The sequence below is a fragment of the Gloeophyllum trabeum genome (genome assembly GCF_000344685.1).
Source record: "Gloeophyllum trabeum ATCC 11539 unplaced genomic scaffold GLOTRscaffold_00013, whole genome shotgun sequence".
Classification (NCBI taxonomy): Eukaryota; Fungi; Basidiomycota; class Agaricomycetes; order Gloeophyllales; family Gloeophyllaceae; genus Gloeophyllum; species Gloeophyllum trabeum.
Genome location: NW_006920422.1, coordinates 936,547 through 954,211, shown reverse-complemented (window position 1 = coordinate 954,211; position 17,665 = coordinate 936,547). Strand labels below are relative to the sequence as shown.

The 17,665-nt window shown below is 56.0% G+C and overlaps 7 protein-coding genes across 7 annotated transcripts; 4 read left to right on the top strand and 3 right to left on the bottom strand.

The window, feature by feature from the left end:
* Window positions 1-187: 187 nt before the first annotated feature.
* GLOTRDRAFT_117691 (uncharacterized protein) lies at window positions 188-1,289 on the bottom strand. Its single transcript, XM_007871259.1, has 4 exons — window positions 807-1,289; window positions 665-746; window positions 478-608; window positions 188-414 (listed from the first exon to the last, which is right to left on the bottom strand). The coding sequence occupies exons 1-4, from the start codon at window positions 1,147-1,149 to the stop codon at window positions 293-295; spliced, it is 678 nt and encodes a 225-aa protein (XP_007869450.1). The 5' UTR covers window positions 1,150-1,289; the 3' UTR covers window positions 188-292.
* A 333-nt stretch (window positions 1,290-1,622) lies between these two features.
* Window positions 1,623-3,382, top strand: GLOTRDRAFT_80530 (enolase C-terminal domain-like protein). Its single transcript, XM_007871258.1, has 9 exons — window positions 1,623-1,721; window positions 1,779-1,997; window positions 2,060-2,264; window positions 2,317-2,490; window positions 2,552-2,697; window positions 2,762-2,903; window positions 2,965-2,990; window positions 3,040-3,130; window positions 3,194-3,382. The coding sequence occupies exons 1-9, from the start codon at window positions 1,677-1,679 to the stop codon at window positions 3,316-3,318; spliced, it is 1,173 nt and encodes a 390-aa protein (XP_007869449.1). The 5' UTR covers window positions 1,623-1,676; the 3' UTR covers window positions 3,319-3,382.
* A 220-nt stretch (window positions 3,383-3,602) lies between these two features.
* GLOTRDRAFT_132399 (PWI domain-containing protein) lies at window positions 3,603-4,793 on the top strand (the record flags this gene model as incomplete). Its single annotated transcript, XM_007871257.1, has 5 exons — window positions 3,603-3,615; window positions 3,677-3,777; window positions 3,826-3,957; window positions 4,010-4,360; window positions 4,485-4,793. The coding sequence occupies 5 exons, from the start codon at window positions 3,603-3,605 to the stop codon at window positions 4,791-4,793; spliced, it is 906 nt and encodes a 301-aa protein (XP_007869448.1).
* Window positions 4,753-5,625, top strand: GLOTRDRAFT_101250 (uncharacterized protein). The gene is made up of 2 exons (XM_007871256.1): window positions 4,753-5,181; window positions 5,282-5,625. Exons 1-2 carry the CDS (start codon window positions 5,101-5,103, stop codon window positions 5,393-5,395), a joined length of 195 nt encoding a protein of 64 aa, XP_007869447.1. The 5' UTR covers window positions 4,753-5,100; the 3' UTR covers window positions 5,396-5,625.
* Window positions 5,626-5,870: 245 nt separating this feature from the next.
* Window positions 5,871-6,541, bottom strand: GLOTRDRAFT_132398 (uncharacterized protein; the record flags this gene model as incomplete). The annotated part of the gene is made up of 2 exons (XM_007871255.1): window positions 5,871-6,191; window positions 6,251-6,541. The coding sequence occupies 2 exons, from the start codon at window positions 6,539-6,541 to the stop codon at window positions 5,871-5,873; spliced, it is 612 nt and encodes a 203-aa protein (XP_007869446.1).
* A 1,282-nt stretch (window positions 6,542-7,823) lies between these two features.
* Window positions 7,824-9,443, bottom strand: GLOTRDRAFT_107793 (Protoporphyrinogen oxidase; the record flags this gene model as incomplete). Its single annotated transcript, XM_007871254.1, has 3 exons — window positions 7,824-8,471; window positions 8,526-9,134; window positions 9,204-9,443. The coding sequence occupies 3 exons, from the start codon at window positions 9,441-9,443 to the stop codon at window positions 7,824-7,826; spliced, it is 1,497 nt and encodes a 498-aa protein (XP_007869445.1).
* Window positions 9,444-9,723: 280 nt separating this feature from the next.
* Window positions 9,724-10,578, top strand: GLOTRDRAFT_140661 (uncharacterized protein; the record flags this gene model as incomplete). Its single annotated transcript, XM_007871253.1, has 2 exons — window positions 9,724-9,834; window positions 10,293-10,578. 2 exons carry the CDS (start codon window positions 9,724-9,726, stop codon window positions 10,473-10,475), a joined length of 294 nt encoding a protein of 97 aa, XP_007869444.1. The 3' UTR covers window positions 10,476-10,578.
* Between the last annotated feature and the right edge of the window lie 7,087 nt (window positions 10,579-17,665).

The following is a 17,665-nucleotide window of genomic DNA, read 5'->3' as shown; positions in this document are numbered from 1 at the left end:
CGGGCCAATATACCGCGCACGCGCCGTGTATGCGATCTGTTGGACCTGGTGAGTAAACACCGTTGCGCAGGGATAACGTCAGGGTATCGCAACACACCTAAGGCATCCGCTGACACTCCTGGGTACCTGTATAACACTGAGGTTGTAAGCGCGACCGCACTTTTCAGTACTTAAGCAGGAATGCAGGCCCCACTATAGCTGAAGGGTAATATCCAGAGTGAAGCCCATAAAATAGCGCTACATAGATTAGGCTGACTACATACTGTCCCAGAATCCGACAAGGGAGATGAGCCTAGTCAATAAGGTACTTGCGCTTGAAGTATGCTCGCAGATGGAAAATCTGCCATGCCCCGAGTCCCAGCAAAGAGAATATGATGAACCACGAGAAGTTTTGCACTCGTCGTAACGTCGATTCTGCAAAAACGCGTGTTCCGCATTCAGCGTCACAGGCGGAAGGGAGGAAGACTGGAAACCTGCCGTTAGTCTGCGAGAACCGCTCTTCTCTCGCTTTTAGGTAATTCATCTCGTCGACGATCTCCTGGACGATGCCCTCGAGCTTGCGCATCTCCACCTCTAACCCCGATAACGACTCCTGGTTCGCAATAGCGCTATGGACAACATTATCTTCAGAACCCGGGTCGGACTAGAGTATAGTTGTACGTACTTGTAATCCACGGCGTCCGCCCCAATGTCGACGTCCAAGTCAATGACGCGACTATATTTTAGCCTCTCCTTGTCAGGCACATCTTGACAGCCCCAGTAAATCAGACGAGCGCTTTACGAGGCCAGCAGTGACGGCCACGCACCACCATCCAGGTAATTCCGGAAGCACACCCCGACATCCCCCTCCGCATGGGTCGTAATCGCCAGCCTCGTCTCTCCATTGATGTCCCTCTTGTGCAAGTACTGGTTCCTGGTAGCACTGTTGTCCACAATTTCCACGTCTACGCGCTGCTTGTCCCCTGGGCCGACGTTGGCGGTCACGATGACGAGCGTGTTCTCGTGTACCGTGTTCCAGATGCATTTTGCTGGAGGGAAGCGGGAGGATTGCAGAGTAAATTTAATGGCGAAGGTTGGGGCGGAGAGGAGTAGGATAGCGAGGCAGCATGATAGCAGGGACGTGCAACATGGAAGGCGGGACGGATACATGGCAGACGCGTACTAGTAGCAGACTCGGTGGTCCCGAGTACCTGACGTCTGGAAAGACTATTGGAAGATCGTAAAGTCGAAGATAAGGCCCTCAGTGAACTATATGCCCGCTCAGCGGAAGGAATGAGAGACCAGCGGACACAGAGTTCGGGACCTGGCTGGAGGTGCAAGTAACGGAAACGTGGCAAAGAGACGCGCCTCTCACTTGCTTTTGGATTCGTTCAGCATGCTATTGGCATAGCGTTTGTCTCTCGTCTCTTCGCGCACTACTGTCCACCACAGAGGATACGGAACGGTTCACGCGATATACCTTACGGGGCTTACGTTCGAAGCTCGAAGCTTGGGACAGTATGCTAGGCGAATTGCAGTATTCTGCCGGTTTACAGGCCGGGCCGCTTGAGCAGCAGCTGACGGAAAGTAAACATAGATAAACGACGGAACGTCGACCTATGTCTTTCCATTAGCCAGAGGGACTCGGTGATTTCTGCTGGATAACGCAAAGACCTAGGATCGCGTTGACTGTCACGATGTCCAGCTCCGCGAGCAGCCCTAGCATCATCAGTCAGATCGAGGTGAGCAGGACTTCCCACTACACAGATTGAAGAAGGTATTGACATGAGAGAGGTAAGGTCTTCCGGCTTCCTCCTCGCTGGTTGTTCGTCCGCGTCGAAACCGCAGATGACCTTGTAGGATGGGGCGAGGCTACCCTTGAAGCCCACACCGAAGCTGTCGAAGGCGCATTCCTGGACCTGAAGGAGACCTTTACGGGAAAAGACGCTGACCAGATCCAAGACATCTGGCAACATGCATATCGCGCCAGATTCTACCGCGGCGGACCGGTGCTCATGGTACATATCTTAGCTCCTCCGGTAACGGGGATTACTACCCCAGTTGATCTTCGTCGTTATAGTCCGCGCTTTCCGGCTTGGATATTGCGCTTTGGGATATCAAAGGGAAGAAGTTAGGTGTCCCTGTCTATCAGCTCCTAGGCGGCAAAGTACGGGACCGAATCAGAGTGTATGGGTGGATAGGAGGGGACAAACCCAGTGATGTTATTGACGGTGCCGCAGCGAGGAAGGCACAAGGATTCACGGCGGTCAAGATGAACGCGACGGGTAGGCGAAGCTACAGCTCTCGCATGGACCAACAGTCCTTGACGTTTCGTAGATTCTATCGGGTGGCTCGATTCGCCCACGGCGCTCGCGGACACCGTATCACGAGTGAAAGACGTACGAGCGCTCGGGATGGACGTTGGCGTGGACTTCCATGGGAGACTGCATAAAGCTATGGCGAAGCAGCTGGCGAAGCTCCTGGAGCCGCATCAGCCGCTCTTCATCGAGGGTGAGCCTACTTGTTACCTACACCGTTGAACCAGTCTTAACACCATAATCCGCAACTATAGAGCCGTTGCTCCCAACTCAGGCGGAAGAGATCGCCGACCTCTCCAACGCCGTGTCGACGCCCATCGCCCTGGGCGAGCGCCTCTACACCCGGAGTGACTTCCGGCCGTACCTCGAAAGGAGGGCTATCGACATCGCGCAGCCTGATGTGCGTCTTCACTTTTGTTATGAGTCAACCTACTATATATCTCACGAGTTGAGATGAAATATAGGTGTCTCACTGCGGCGGGATCAGCGAGTTGCACCGGATAGCTTCGCTAACAGAGATGTACGACGTCGGCCTGGCACCGCACTGTCCGATGGGGCCTATTGCTCTAGCGGCGTGCATGCAGGTTGGGCTGGCCTCGCCCAATTGTATGTCACGCTCCTCCCTGTTGTCCCTCCTACTATCGTCCTGACTGCTCGACCACTTTAGATGTCATCCAAGAAATGAGCTGGCAGGTGCGTGGATACCACCCTCATTGGCGGTTGAAATTGACGTAGCCTATAGATCCACTACAACAAAGGCGCGGACCTGTACACCTACCTGATAGACCCGAGTGTGTTCCAGTTGCAGAACGGCTATGTCGAAGCCCTGAAAGGTGAGCAGCATTCACGTACGTTCTGTCATTTATAGCCCTGATGAAATGTGCCGCGTTTCCTAGGTCCCGGCTTGGGAATCCAAATTAACGAGGAGCTCGTGCGGCAGACCGCGGCGAAGCATATCCTTGAGAAACCGTGGCGAGGGACGGTGTGGAGGGGGGAGGACGGCTGTCTGAGAGAATGGTGATGAATATGTCCTTCTGTCTTGTCAGTAAATGCAGGTTTCTGTCTGTGAATTGATAAATCTCGACTACCTGCATGATCCTTTATGAGTTCTCTTATAACCTTGAACTTTGAAGCGCTAAGTCTGACTTGAGACTTACTGTCACTTACAGTCCTTCATACTAGTTTCCCACGGTCTGATTGCTTCTTGTGTCGCGCCACTGCACTGTCAGCGTAGAAGTCGTCGCCGACATTGTTCACGACACCCACGTTCAATCTTTATAAAACAGCCAGCGCAGGACTTTCATAATGGCTGACGCTGGTAAGCGACTCAGTAATCCGCGTTCTCAATGTACTCTGACGCGTGAAACCCTTTGTCATAGGGTTCTTCAAAGGCACATCAGCCGAGCAGGACCGCCGGTTTTCCGACAAGGAGATGAAGCTCCTGAAAACGATGAAGTTTCCGGCTACATTTGACAAGAAGGTAGCCCCAATGAATAGTCTGAACGAGCCCATTCTCATTGTTTCATAGGTGGACATGCGCAAAGTGAACCTCGACGTGATTAGACCATGGATCGCTAAGAAGGTCGTTGAGCTCGTCGGTTTTGAAGACGAAGTCGTTGTTGAGTACGCTATGGGTCTACTAGAGGACCCCTCACAGCCGGTACGCGCAGCCTCCGCTCACACACGTTCGCAAGCTCACTTCGCTCTGTTAGACTCCCGACCCTAAAAAGATGCAGATCAACCTGACGGGGTTCCTCACGAACCACACTGCAGAATTCATGTCTGCGTTGTGGGAACTGCTGCTGGAGGCCCAAGACTCGTTAGGCGGTGTACCGAAACGGTTCTTGGAGGAGAAAAAGGAAGAGATGAGGAAGGCTGCCGAGAGGGACTCGGGGGCGCTTAATGAACGTGACCGTCGAGCACGTCTTGATGAGATACGGCAAAATGAACGTGAAGAGCGTGAGCGTGGGGGTGGCAGAGGCCGCGGAAGAGGCCGAGGGAGAGGGCGGGGCCGTGGCATGGACGACCGCCCCAGAGACAGCGGATGGGGTGCCAGAGCCGGGGTGAGCACTCCTGGTGGATTACAATCTTTTCCCAGTTTTTCATATTTCCAATGCAGCGTCCTCGCTCCCCTCCTCCCCGTCGTGGCCGTTCCGGTTCCCGGACGCCCCCTTTCTCCACTCGTAGTTCCCGCTCACCCCCGCCTCGTTCCCCTCCCCCGCGCAGGCGGTCGTTCTCCAGGTCTCCCCCTCCCCATCGTCGCCCAATCTCACGCTCTCCACCTCCCCGCAGACGCACACCTTTGCCCTCGCGCTCCCCACCAAGGCGATACCGTTCGCCTCCCCGCCGCCGGCGTTCCCCTCCTCCCCGACGTTCCCCTCCGCCTCGACGTTCGCTGTCTCGTTCCCCATCGCGGTCTCCTCCTCCCAGGCGTCGCAGGCCTCGATCGATATCCATGTCACCACCTCCGCCTCGGCGAAGGGACAGGGACTTTAGCCGTAGCCCACCCCCGAGGAGGCGACGATACTCGCGTTCGCGCAGCTTCTCTCGCTCCCCACCCAGGCGGTATGGTGGTCGACGTAGTCCGAGCCCGCCTCCCAGGCGGAGACGCAGTCGTTCTGTTTCCGGCTCGAGGTCTCCGCCTCCACCACTGCGGAGGAGGCGAGGTTCGGATGCCAGCATCAGGAAAGGCCGCGCTAGGAGCTCTAGCAGGGACGCTAGACCAGTCAGAAAGGGCGGCAGGTCTAGCAGTCGAAGCCGGAGCAGGACACCCGAGCGCAAGGATAGAGATGCGGATGATCGGATGGAGGTGGACGAAAAAAGAGAGGATGGGGGTGAGCTCAAGATCAAGGGCCAGGCTGAAGCGGAGAAGCGGAAGAATGAGGCAGGTACCCCGTCTGCTCGTTCTTCGGACAACGAGGATTAATCACGCCGCATCGTCCTCCCCCGTCCCATGCCTTGTTTGTGAACCCTTGTGAATATAGGATACCCCGGATACGCTGAAACATAAGATGGAGTTGGAGAAAAGAGAGCATGAGCTCAAGGAAAAGGCTCTGAGGAACAAAGTCGTCCGGAGCCGCAAGAATGCTGCTGGCTAGTGGCACTTCTGTTCGCAAGTGACATCTTTGATATGCTTTCAGTTAAATTTTGTGCGATATATGCTCAGTATGTTTTTCGTTCAGCAGCCAGGTACGCGACGACCCTGGTGCTTCCTCCGTGCACCGGCATGGCGTATTGACTTGCGATTTCGTCGTTGCGTTGCGGTGCTGCGTTCAACTTTGATTGATAAAATGTCGACCATCACTGACTGGCTCGGCCTAGAGTAGGCTCTCTGTCATTGCAGTAGAACCTGAATTCAATATGATTATTCGTTGGGTGGATGTCGGTGAAACATCAGGCGGCGCAATGCTGTGGAAGGCGTGAGACGGAACCGCATCTTCATGTTCTCAGCTTGCCGTGCTAATCAAGCAACTTAATCAACATAGTCGCAGGCCAGGATATACTCCCAGTCGTCTAACAAGTACAATGTATGAGAACACTAGGGTCGTTATCCGTGAGTGACATTACGTTCCGTCATGACTGCCATCCCTTCCAATCAATGGGCAGCCGCGCCTGCCCAAGTGCCATTTCTCCTGCGAGTCTTGCTCGTTGCGTTTGACCAAGCGTAGGGGAAGGCATTTTTATCAGCACGGCCACCTCAACGCCCTTCACGGGCACGGCTTCTTGCATCTCAACCGCCCCGCTCTCCACTGCTTCGGGTCGTCGCCGACGAAAATATCGAGAAAGGAGACTGGTGCGAAGTCGCCTGGTGGGACTCTCCGGAGTTACTTGAGGTGGCTCTCGATCAGCGTTCCGCCGTGACTCTGACTCTCGTATGAAGTAGGCTGAGAGCGGCTAACGCAGAACACAAATGCGATGAGTGTGATTCGACGACTCACCCTAACCCAACGTACCATCATCTGGGGCCAGCTGGGAGCAGCACAAGGAGTCGCCGCCACCTCTGCAAACACTGGCTCGCGTTTCTCCAGTGTGGCAGCCTTTGCGGTCCTGTCTCTGGTTGCCCGCCTCACCGGTGTGATAGTGAGAGCATTTTGACGCCGGCGGAGCCGCCGTGGCGCCATGAAACATCCCAGAATGGCAAAAAACACTGCAACGAAGACCAGCACCGCGCCGAAGAGGAACGAGGACGTCTTGGGCGTGTACTTGATAGGCGAGGAGGCGGGCGTGCTTGTCGCGGTGGCCATGGGGGCTGCTGGAGAAGGTGCGCGGTGCGCCCCTGCAATGCGGGGGAGCTGAGCATGCTGTAAATATCAGTCTTCCTTTCACAGAGGACAACGTTCCCATGAATGTTCGTGGCAGTATTATTAGAGTCCCCGGCCTGGCCATGGCCACATTCGGGTTGCGCACGGTACGTGAAGTTAAGGTTGGCGTTGCCTGATTTGGCAGGTGCTGTGGTTCGCAGTGCTGAAGAGCGAGATCTTTGAAGGTGAGGTATTACTTCCAGGAGTGATACGCATCATTCAGGAGGGTGTCGGGACATTTCAACCTCCCCGACCGTCGTGGATCAGCTTGCGTGGTACGTAACTCATACGTTCGGCATCAGTTGGGCTTACTGATCCACCTGCCACATTAACCCTAGCCGCCATTGGTGAGCTCGATATGTCGACGAAAATCCCCAGGAGCTGCAGAAAATCGGGAGGCCTACCGTCTCATGATTCATATTTTACGAGAAGCCGCCGGTGAGGTTGGGATACGATCGCCTCCGCTAGGCGTGTGGGCGGGCGTGATCCCGGGAACTCGGAGGTCGTATGGGAAAACGAGACCTCGTCTTTGACTCTCGCGGCATCGACGCTTTACTTGATGCATGAAAGATTCATGACAGTAAGACGCCATTTCCTCTTTTGTTGGCTTTGTTTTTTCGTCAGAGATTATGCTTCGACCGTCAGAACTGGTCGGACGCTCTACGAACTATCTATCCGGGTCCGACATTCATATGCACCGCCTCGACGCGATCCTGGAGAATTTTGTCCTTTCTCCTACGGATACCCTTAGTTTTGATCACCCGATGCGCACAGGTGTCAAAGAGCGAGGTCTTGATAGGAAACGAAGATATGAGGGCCAGGGTATTGCCGCGGACACTATTATGCGCCGGTACAGTACTGCAGTGATTTGGGACGGAGGAGGCAATGCCAACCACATCTCCCCTAGCCCGAGGACCTCTGGGAAATCAGGGGATATGGCAGCTTCAGATATTGATTACCGATAGAGGGAGAAGACGCGCATACATTAGATACCCCAGCCGAAAACGAAAACACCGCAGATGTCTGTATGTGCCCGTCTATTATTTACCATTATCCCTGCGACCAGCATCTACTAGGCGAAGCGGTCTAAGTAAGGTACTTATGATTCAACGCACACCACGCGCGCCTGGAGTCACGCATGACTAGTAACTGCTCGTCCGTGCCTCGCGACGCGCCGACGCTCCCATATACAGGGTCCGCCCAGTCAGTGCGGGTTGCAATAAACCTACCACGCCCTCCCAACCGCCCGCCCCGCCGCCACACAGTCCCCCACACTAACACCCCCCACTCCTGCACCGACTACTTCTACCCGTCCGCCCCACGGCTCCTTCCCAAGCACCTCTCTCAGTTCTACCATCCTAGCCAAATGCCCGACGGTGGGCGTGGGTATGCACTCGGTTTGGGCGTGCGTGCGGACGAGGAGCGGCTGGGGCAGGGGAGAGGGGGAGGGGGAGAGGTGGGTGGTGAGGGTGCGGAGGAGGGATTGGGTGGAGGGCGAGTGGGAAGGAGAGGAAGAGCGGGAGGGCGCGCGGAGCATCATGGTAACTTTCGTGAACCGCTCCCCGGTGTCGTCCCCGAGCACGCGGTCCTGCACGCCGCCGACGCACGAGTCAAACACCGTGCCGAGCACCCTCCCTTCCCCTCCCCCCTTCACCTCTTCCTCCCCCGACGAGCGCGGGACGAGGTACCCGAACCCGTCCGGGTGCACGCGCTGCGGGAACACGAGGTTGACGACGGTCACGGACGCGGAGGGGTTCGCGGTGAGGTGCGGGAGGCGGAGGGACGGGTCGTGCGGGAGGAGGGCTGCGAGCGCGGGGAGCGGGAGCGCGGAGACGAGGTGGGAGGGGTGGAGGGTATGCGTGGGGGTCGTTATCTGGGTGAGATGTAGGTTCGGTGAATCAGAGGGAGAGGAGGGGGGGGTGCGTACCGTTATGGATTTAGATATTGGGTCGAGCGAGAGCGCGGTAGCCCGCTCGCCGCTCACGAGTCTCACATTCTCCCTTTGCCTCAGCGCGCCCAGGAGCGCGTGCACGAGCGTCTCCATGCCCTCTATGAACGTGTACACCGACACGCCCTTCATCGTTTCCTCCACTTCTCCTGTTTCATAGGTTTCCTGTTCGCCCTCGCCCTGTTTCCGGCGCAGCATCCCGAGCACAACGCTCCCCCGCCCTTGCGTCTCCGCATCCCAGAGCGCAGGGAAGGCCGCGCGCACACTCAGCACGCGCGAGTCGGCCGCGTAGATCCCGTGCACGAGCGCGCTGCCCATCACCCTCGCCAGCTCCCTCCCAAACCGCCTGCTCAAAAACGCGTCGACGCTCTCGTCCTCCACGCCATCTGGTCGGTTGGCAGCGCGGAAAGGCTCGCGGAGGAGGGCAGAGAGGAGGAGCGGGGCGAGCGGGGAGGAGGGGAGGGAGAGGGGGGACGAGGGGAGGGGGACGAGGCCCGGGCGCGGGGGGAGGTGGAGGAAGCGCGTGCGGGCGGCGGGGGCGGTGAGCGGGACGGTGAGGAGGGCGGGGGTCAGGTCCAGGAGGTGGATCTGGGCTTTGAGGGGTCAATACGCGTTCTAGTAGTGGACGCAGGGTATATGCGCGTCGAAACCACGCACCAGCTCCAAAACAGCCATACTCCGCGGCCGCAACGTCCGTGGGCCCGCTTCCAACACCATACTCTCTCTGCGTCGTTGCCCGTCGGCGACCTCAACGCGCTCGCTGCGGACCCAGCCGCCGAAACGGTGTTCCTTCTCGAGGAGGGTGATGGGCGTGGAGGGGAAGCGGCGCGCGAGGTGGAAGGCGGCGGAGAGCCCCGTGAGCCCGCCGCCGAGGATGGCGATGTGCGTGGGCGGCATGGGCACGATGTTGAAGGTGGAGGGAAGCGAGCCGCGGAAGATTATGACGTAAATGGGATATCGTAAGCCACGATCACCGCTTGCCTGACACGCAAGTCCAACCGCAACCTGTGGACTCTGACGCCCACAAATCACAGCCGAGCCTATTCTCGATGATTACTTGGCCTATCTCTTGTCTACTCGGTGTCCAATGCTGGGTGGAACGCAATCCTAGTAAGCAGTAAGCATACTCTGCTTCCCCGCCGCTATCATCGCCCCTTCCTCCTCCTCGCACACGCCCATGCACCCCAGGTTGACTGATGCCTCCGACAACGACAACGACGGGCTCCCCGTCATCCTCCTGCTCGTCTTCGCCCTCGAGATGGTCCGCGGGAAGATCGATGGTGGGGAGGTGCGTGTTTCGTTGTCTCTCTGGCGGACTTGGATGGGGAGGTGCCCCTCCCCCCGCCAAGTCCGCTTTCCCACGGTAGAAAGATGGGCGCCTCGAGTAAGGATTTCCCCTGCTGTTCTACTTCTTGCAATGGGCGAGAGCCGGCCCTAAAGCCTGCTCTCGCCCGTTTATTTCGCTAGCTACGGTACAAGTCATGTATGCTATGTAGACTACAAGTGTATGATTAGAGTCTGGAATGTAATTTCAGACGAGGTCAGCATGTGTCAAGTGGAACAGAACAAGACAGCCAACCTCTTTCGTATATGCCACCCTCTCTCACTCCAAGATGTTGTTACAGACGAGGCTGGAGAGCACAAAGGGGTGTTAGCAAAGACATGCAGCGATGGAAATAGGTCAACGTACCCAGAGCGACTGCCTCTGACGTTCCACGATTCCCGTTGATATTGTAGCACTGACAGTCGAGGCATCGAGAGGGCGCGGTTGTGCGGAACAACGTTGACAACATCGGCGGAGGACCAGACCGGATCAAAATAGTCAAAAGTCAGCAAGGGACTCGCAACTTCGCCGCCAGACGCGAAGAGTCCGCGAGATATGAAGAGGCACTGCGCAAGCCTCGAGGTTGGGGCAGGGAGACAACTTGATCATTGGAACCGCGAGAGTGTGCCGAGACAGGAAGGCGATGGCGATGAACAACGCTGACCTTAGGACCCGCCGGACACCTCTCGCGGGAAGCGTTTCTGTCCCTATGTTGTTGACCGGGTCGAAGGTCAAGCAAGGAAGGCGGCAGCGAGGAACAACACCGACGCATCCTTCTACACTGCTCCCTCGTGCTAGATCACGCTGCTCGCGGGAAACATTTCTGTCCCTACTTTGCAGACCAGGGCTGTGCGAGCGTCGAGGGTAGGATGGGAGACTGTCAGCGAAATACTGACATTGTTCATCCGAAGCTGCGAGTGTCGAGACAGGACTGCGGCGGCGACGAATGACACAGATGCGTATACGAGAACTTGGTATGCACCGGACACCGCTCACGGGAAGCATTTCTGTCCCTATTTTGTTGACCAGGTCGAAGGTGGAGCGAGGAAGGCGGCGGCAAGGAACACCACCGATGCATCCTTCTACACTGCTCCCTTGTGCTAGATCACACTGCTCGCGGGAAGTATTTCTGTCCCTACTGTGGCAACCGGGGGGGTGTGGGCGTACGAGGGTAGCAAGGGAGACGATCGGGGAAGGACCCAGCCATTCAGACATTGATGATCGGAAGCCGCGAGTGCCGAGGTAGGAAGGCGCTGGCCAGGAACAACGCCGACATTGTATGCACCGGACACACGCCAAACGGCGCCGCTCGTGGGAAGTGTTTCCATCCCTGCTTTTCTGACCAGGCCCAGGGGAGGAAGGGACAAGGTCAGGGACGAGACAGCAGCCCAGACGCTCATGATCGGAGGACGCGCAACAGTGTCGAGAGAGGATTGCGGCGGCGGGGGATGACACATGCATGAACGCGAGCTTACAATGCACAGACACTGCTTGCGGGAAGCATATCTGTCCCTATTGTGCCGACCAGGCCTCCGAGCGTCGAGGATAGCAAGGGAGACAGTCGGCAAAGGGGGCACTAGCAGAGGCCCGGACCCCGACGATCGGAAGCTGTGAATGTCGAGACAGGATGGCGAGTGGCGGCGAGGAATGGCACCAAACACATCAATGCGAACATCATATGCAACGGCTGCCGTTCCCTCTCGCCAACCAATGCCGCTCGTGGGACGCATTTCTGTCCCTACTTTGACGACCAGGTCTCCAGAGACAGCTTCGGGCGGGTGGCAGACATTACCGAAACCCAAGCACTTGAAGCATCCACACCGAGACACCCAGCGCGAGACCCACAAGGGACATTTGCCAGTCGTGGCAGCCAGCCGAGTTACAGCCACCCAAAGCTACCCGCTCAAGTCGAAACCACGCAGCTCCGGGGGAGACGATGTGTCCCCACATTGCGCGGGCGGCAGGTCGAACAGCAGCAGTTCATGTCAAATCATGCTGACTGCCGGAACGCGATCCATCCTTACTTTGATGTCTGGGACGGGCGCGGGCGGAGATGCTTGGCAGACAGATCGATATTCAGATATGTCAGGACAGTTGCAACAGCTTTGTCGATGTTTGACACAAGCTGATGTCTCATACCTAATTTGCTGTCACACACGTCGATGGGCTGCGAGGGAGCGGCGGGGCGGAGGAGGGTTGGGGCAAAGGCGTAAGTCGCTGGGAAGCCAAATGTGCATCCATCGCCGCCGAGGAAGGTGTACACATCCTCTGTCGAGTAGAGGTATGTCGGACGCCCAAAGACAGGAGCCTAAGGCACAGTGGGATTGTGTCACCATGCAAAGGAAGTGGTCGTGGAAGGTGAGCACTTCAGTCGACGGCGCGGGTGACTAAAAGATACCGGAAATCGATAGATATGGGCGGCGGGACTTGGCACGCGTGGCAGGGATACATGAGGGTGATGCAATGCTTGCCGGGAGGTTGTAGTTGCAGCATAAGCGACGTCCTGCGGGTACCTATGGTGCCCTCGGTGGGTGGAGAGTTCGCAGCCGTACAGATCCAGTACCTCGCGTCGACGAGGAGACAAACCGGGCAATCGTGGATGCAATACAACTGCACGGGATCATTAGTGTTAACACGCGATATGATAGCGAGTGTAATCACCTTATTATCGTACCGAACGTGTCTTGTTCATCTCATGTACCTGTCCCTCCGCACTGCAACCCATTTCCATCACGCCGCTGGATCCAGAGACTGCCAAAGGAGTGCGACGGGCCGAAAGCGCCACGAGTCCACGGATAAGGATCGACGATGAAGTACAAGCATTCCGGCGCAAAGCAGGTCTGGATGACTTCGAGAAGCGGCGAGATGAGTGAAAAGACGTCGATTTTTTTTTTGCGTCGAATGTCGCCTGAAAGCCAAAGTCGCGCAAAGCAGCTCGCTGGCGCAGAAGGATATCGGGGAGATAATTCTGGGTGTGCCCTCGACGTTTCCAGCGAGGCAGGAGGACAAGCTGGAAGGCCTGCGCCAGGTATGGGCTCTTGCCGAGGTACCGAAAACGCACCGGCGAGGATTTGGATCTCGCCGCGTGGACAAAGCGCGAGGCATTTCGAGGCGGAGGTTCGTTGCCATGATCGCTTAGAAGTCCGTGCAGGGGGCGTAAGGCATGACCGTCGTCCAATGGTGGCCTGAAGTGCGAACGGCGCAACGGGTAGTCTTGCGAGTTGGGCGTCGAGACGAGAGCTCCGGCGTAGACAACGTCATGACGAGAATTCGACTATTCAGTCCACGGGCAGGACGTGCATTGCGTGCGTCGTCGACCGCGTGTGGGTCCGACCTTTCTGGACAATGAGAAGTCAGTCCGCCATGAGAGAACTATCACTGATCACGTACAATGAATTGCCCTTGACCGCGCCGTGCCAGTGTGCTCATCGTACCCCACTATGCTTCCGTGCTCTCTAAACGTCGTATATCTGTTGTGGCTGTCGGGCAATCGTCATGAGGAGCTTGCCAGTGCAAGATTGCCAAGTACAATACTGGCCTAGTCCAGAGCGTGAGCAAGCGCACACGACACGAATGAGCAGACCCACAGGCCAATCACGCGGCGCCACACCGCCACTCGCCTCGATCTCTCCATCGACTCGGCACGATCTCCAGCGGATCTTGCTCGTAGACTCCCCTCGCAGACGCTACAGCGGCGTTGACGCCCGTTTCAGGGCCTGACATCGACGGCTCTGTGTACTGTCATTATGGATAAGTGAGACATCTCTCATTGAGCCTGCAATAGAACGCTTACAAACAGTGTTCTACATACATACCCACATGCCCTTGCCAGGCACATAGAGGGAACGCTGCGAGGGCCAGTGAGGGACTCGTAGCTCGCAGGAGCATAACGACGGCCTAGGAGCGGCCACGAAGTACGTGCCAGGTTCATATCAGCTTTTATACCTTGACAAGAGGAGTGTGATGGTGACAGTCACCAGTGATGTGCCGGAACACATTCCCTGCCAAAGACGGGGACCTTGCCCTGCTGCAGGACAATTGCCGCTGAATCACAACCGATCCAATGGTGATGGTGCTGCGACAGGGCACTGCCTTTGTCTTCCATGTTACATTATGTAAGTCCATTTGTCCAGCCCTGCCGCTAGCTACCCTTGGGATCTGGCACAGACTCCATCTTTCCAACACTATGAGGTGAATAGTAGATACTGAGATAGCTCAGAATACAGCTGCTGTTCCTTCAAGGTCTCACTGCAAGCAGAAAATACTTTTCATTATTGGTGACAGTTCAGTAACACTCAGATTGATCTGATCCCGGTGTGGAGGAAGCACTCCCTCAGTGGCGTGCAGGGTCGATTTCCGATCAGTACGGCAGATCACTTGAGATGCTTGATGGCATTGCGAGGTCTTCCAGAGTCACTTAGCAGTGAGTACAGTAGTCAGCCGTGAAGTAGGAGTATACGTAGTTGCACTATGTGTCGCAATCAGGTCGGGCCAGTACGGTGCTGCCTCTACCGCTGCTAGCCTTTGCTCAGAACGTGCACCTTATTAGTGAGTCCTTATGGGCTCAGTGAGATCAACATTTACATCAGGTGTGATCCTACATATTCAGAGAGTTTGCAGAACACTTACGATCATTTCCAGAAGAACTGTTGAGGCAGAGTCACTCATAGAACACACCTGATCAAGCTCTGTAAGTGGCGCGTCTGCTATTAGCTCTGCAATCATGATCACTGAATGGCTCCGATATTGTGCGCTCGACTATTGCACCGTCCTCGCGGAAGTGGGCAAAATCAGACTTTGACGCATGGGCGCAGCCATGCAGGCTCGATTGTAACTTGAAGTTACATGGAACCCGTGGTCGTGCACTGCCTATGGCATGAACGAATGGATCCATGGATGTGTAAGTGGAAGAGCCCGACTGAGGCTGAATGCATACGAGCGTCGAGCGTATGTACGCGCGCAAGGAGCATCGACGCCGCGATTGTCGATGTTTCGGCTTTCCCACCACGACCTTGAGCTTCTCGCCACCGGCGCGTCACGCTTGTCGTTCATTCATCCCTCATCGACTCTCTGCTCCATCTCGCTGTCCCGCGTTCCCCGTGTTTTCAATATTCTGGCATCAGAGCGACGTCGGAAGATCGGATGCCCAGGGGATGCGGGACAAGATGCGACATTGACGTCTTTGTATTGATATTGGATGCACCCATGATCTCAAGCTGCTACACATGTTAAAATACATTCTTCTCTGCTTCTCCTTTCTCTACGACGCGCAGCGAGGCTGCTGAATGCCTAGTGTCGTCAGTCGGGCGCTGTGACCCTACCTGTCTACGACCCCCTTCCTCCTGTTAACCGCTCGCGATCTTCTGAATTATCGACCAAGTGATGCAAGAAGACATCCCAGCCTTGTACAATGACATATCCGATGACAGGCAGAAGAGCAGCGGACGAGGGAATACGGACATGGTGTGAAGGAGAGGATACATGTAAACTGGGAACATAAATTCGTACGCATTCCTCGTTATAATACACTATCACATACGAGTACGCGAGGATATGATGCAATCCCCAACGATTCATGAATGTCCCAAACGAGAGCGAGACGAGGCCACAAGGACGTGGGTGCGCACCGTCCGAGTCTGCGCCATTCGGACAGTTTCACTCCATCCGTCTACCGTCCGATCGCCTCTGTCCTGTACTGACCGAATTGACTCGCCTGCAACCCACAGCGACTAGTTACTACGACACGTCCGACACTACACTACGACAGTCCGCTTCGAAGTCACTCCCCCCTACCCCGTAGGACCGCTGGAGCGCTGGCGATGGATCGAGAGCGTGGGCAGATGTCGTAGCGATGGGAAGGTGCTGTTTGCGGTACGTTACCCTCTCCGGGAATCTCGCACTTGTCATTCACGGCGATTGGGAGCTTTCTGTGCTTCCTAGGGCTGTAGATCTTCGGGTGCGTCAGTTTGCTCCCGTGGCGCGGCAGAAGCTTGCGGCAACGGAGGTTGTATTAGCCCAGTATTGGTATTCACATCCGTGCGTGAATCTTCATTTCTACGATTTCTCGTCTGAACAGCCTTTCATAGGTTCAAGTTACTGCTAACAGATACAGGTACTATTGGGCTACTAGGGAGGTCGCTGCGGCCCGTACGGACGAGGACGTAGCTCCTAAGGTGGTCGTGTAGGAGTGCCCAACGTAACTGCTAACAGCGTCGAACGATTGAGTGATCGTGCGGGCAGGGACTATCGGTCACGCTCGTCACTCCATCGCGACGTCTCCGGCGTGTTTCTAGCTGCGTTGCAGGGACGCGCGACGGCGTTCTTCTGGTTGAATGGCCCTCGGAAGTGGAGCCGCTCGAAATTTGTTTGAGCGGTGTTTCTAGTGCGCGCTGGGGAAGGTGAAGTCTCGGGTTGCATTCGGCTGATGAAACTTTCCCTCCAGCGGTACCTTGGGCGGCGTGCTTCTCGGGAAGTTCGTAAGCTCTACTTACTATTCATCGGGTTTCTCTCTGCAAGACAGAGCTCTGCTCGCGTCTATCGAGCAGTGGTCATGGTCTGAGACGAGGGTCAATGTACAACATATTGGCCTATTGACGGTGGAAGGTATGTATGTTTGCTGGCTGATTCCTCTCATTCTCCAAAGTTCGCACTTCACCGAATCCCTGGGCCATAGGAAATTGTGCCGTTGGGCCAGGGACACGGTGAAACGCGCGTCTCACGGTACGCGAAGGTGCGTACGTACGTGACATCTTCGTCACTCCCCTGCTGTGCGGCGACGTTGGCGATCGGACAAGTCACGATACTCGATATAGCGAATTTTTGGGGGAATCCCAGCGGTGGATGGGTATATAAGCGAGTGTGGTGCGAGGAGAAACCGCATCCCCAGTGCCTCCGCTCGTCTCCCCCTTCCTTTCTACCTACATCCTCCTCTTGTCTATTTACAGCCCTTTGCTATTGTCCAGCTCGCAGCGTATTCACCGGTCAGATGCTTGCCAAACGCTGACTAGACCTCCCGTCGATTAGAGTCCGGACACTAGTAATGGTTGTATTAGATCAGTGTTACGGATCCCTCATCGTCATTCTCACCTAGACAGCCCAGGTCCCAGGCCTAATTAGGCTGGCTCATCTGACCTCCGGTCAAGCCTAACAAGGCTCAGAATTGCTCGCTGAGTGACACCAGCGGTCGTACCGGGGCTCGCGGCTGTCTTATTACAACTAGTATACTATGTATTAGTACTATAATATAGAGTCTTGCTTGAAGCCGCCGCCTATGTGGTCGGGCGTCGTCGGCGCTTGCCGGTCCTGCCTAATCAGGCAATCGGAGCGCAGCCGCCCTCCCCGACGTCGTTAGTGACAGTGTGCCACAGCGTCACTGTAGTGGAATAAAATTGTAATATATATTAGTTCCTGTAACGTACATATAGGGTGACCGAGCGTTGCCGGAGCGACGCGGAACGATACGGTGGTTGTCGCCCGCCGCTCTCCTCATCGTTGGTGGCGGCGGCGGGGCAGCCTGTTGTATACGGGTCCAGTCAAATTCGATAAAATTCCAGATAAATCATACTATATTTCTAAAGTACGCATAGAACTTAATTACAGAGTATGGTACGTCTACAATGCTATTCCGCGCGGATATATACATGTGTGAGATGTGGCATAGGAGAAAATAATATATAGATGTTCATAAACGTGCACCTACCTAGGGATACCTGCAGGATACCATCAGGGTATTTATTTGCTGCATAGTCAGCATGGTAGACCATTAACGAAGCACACAGGACGAAGGGGAACATGC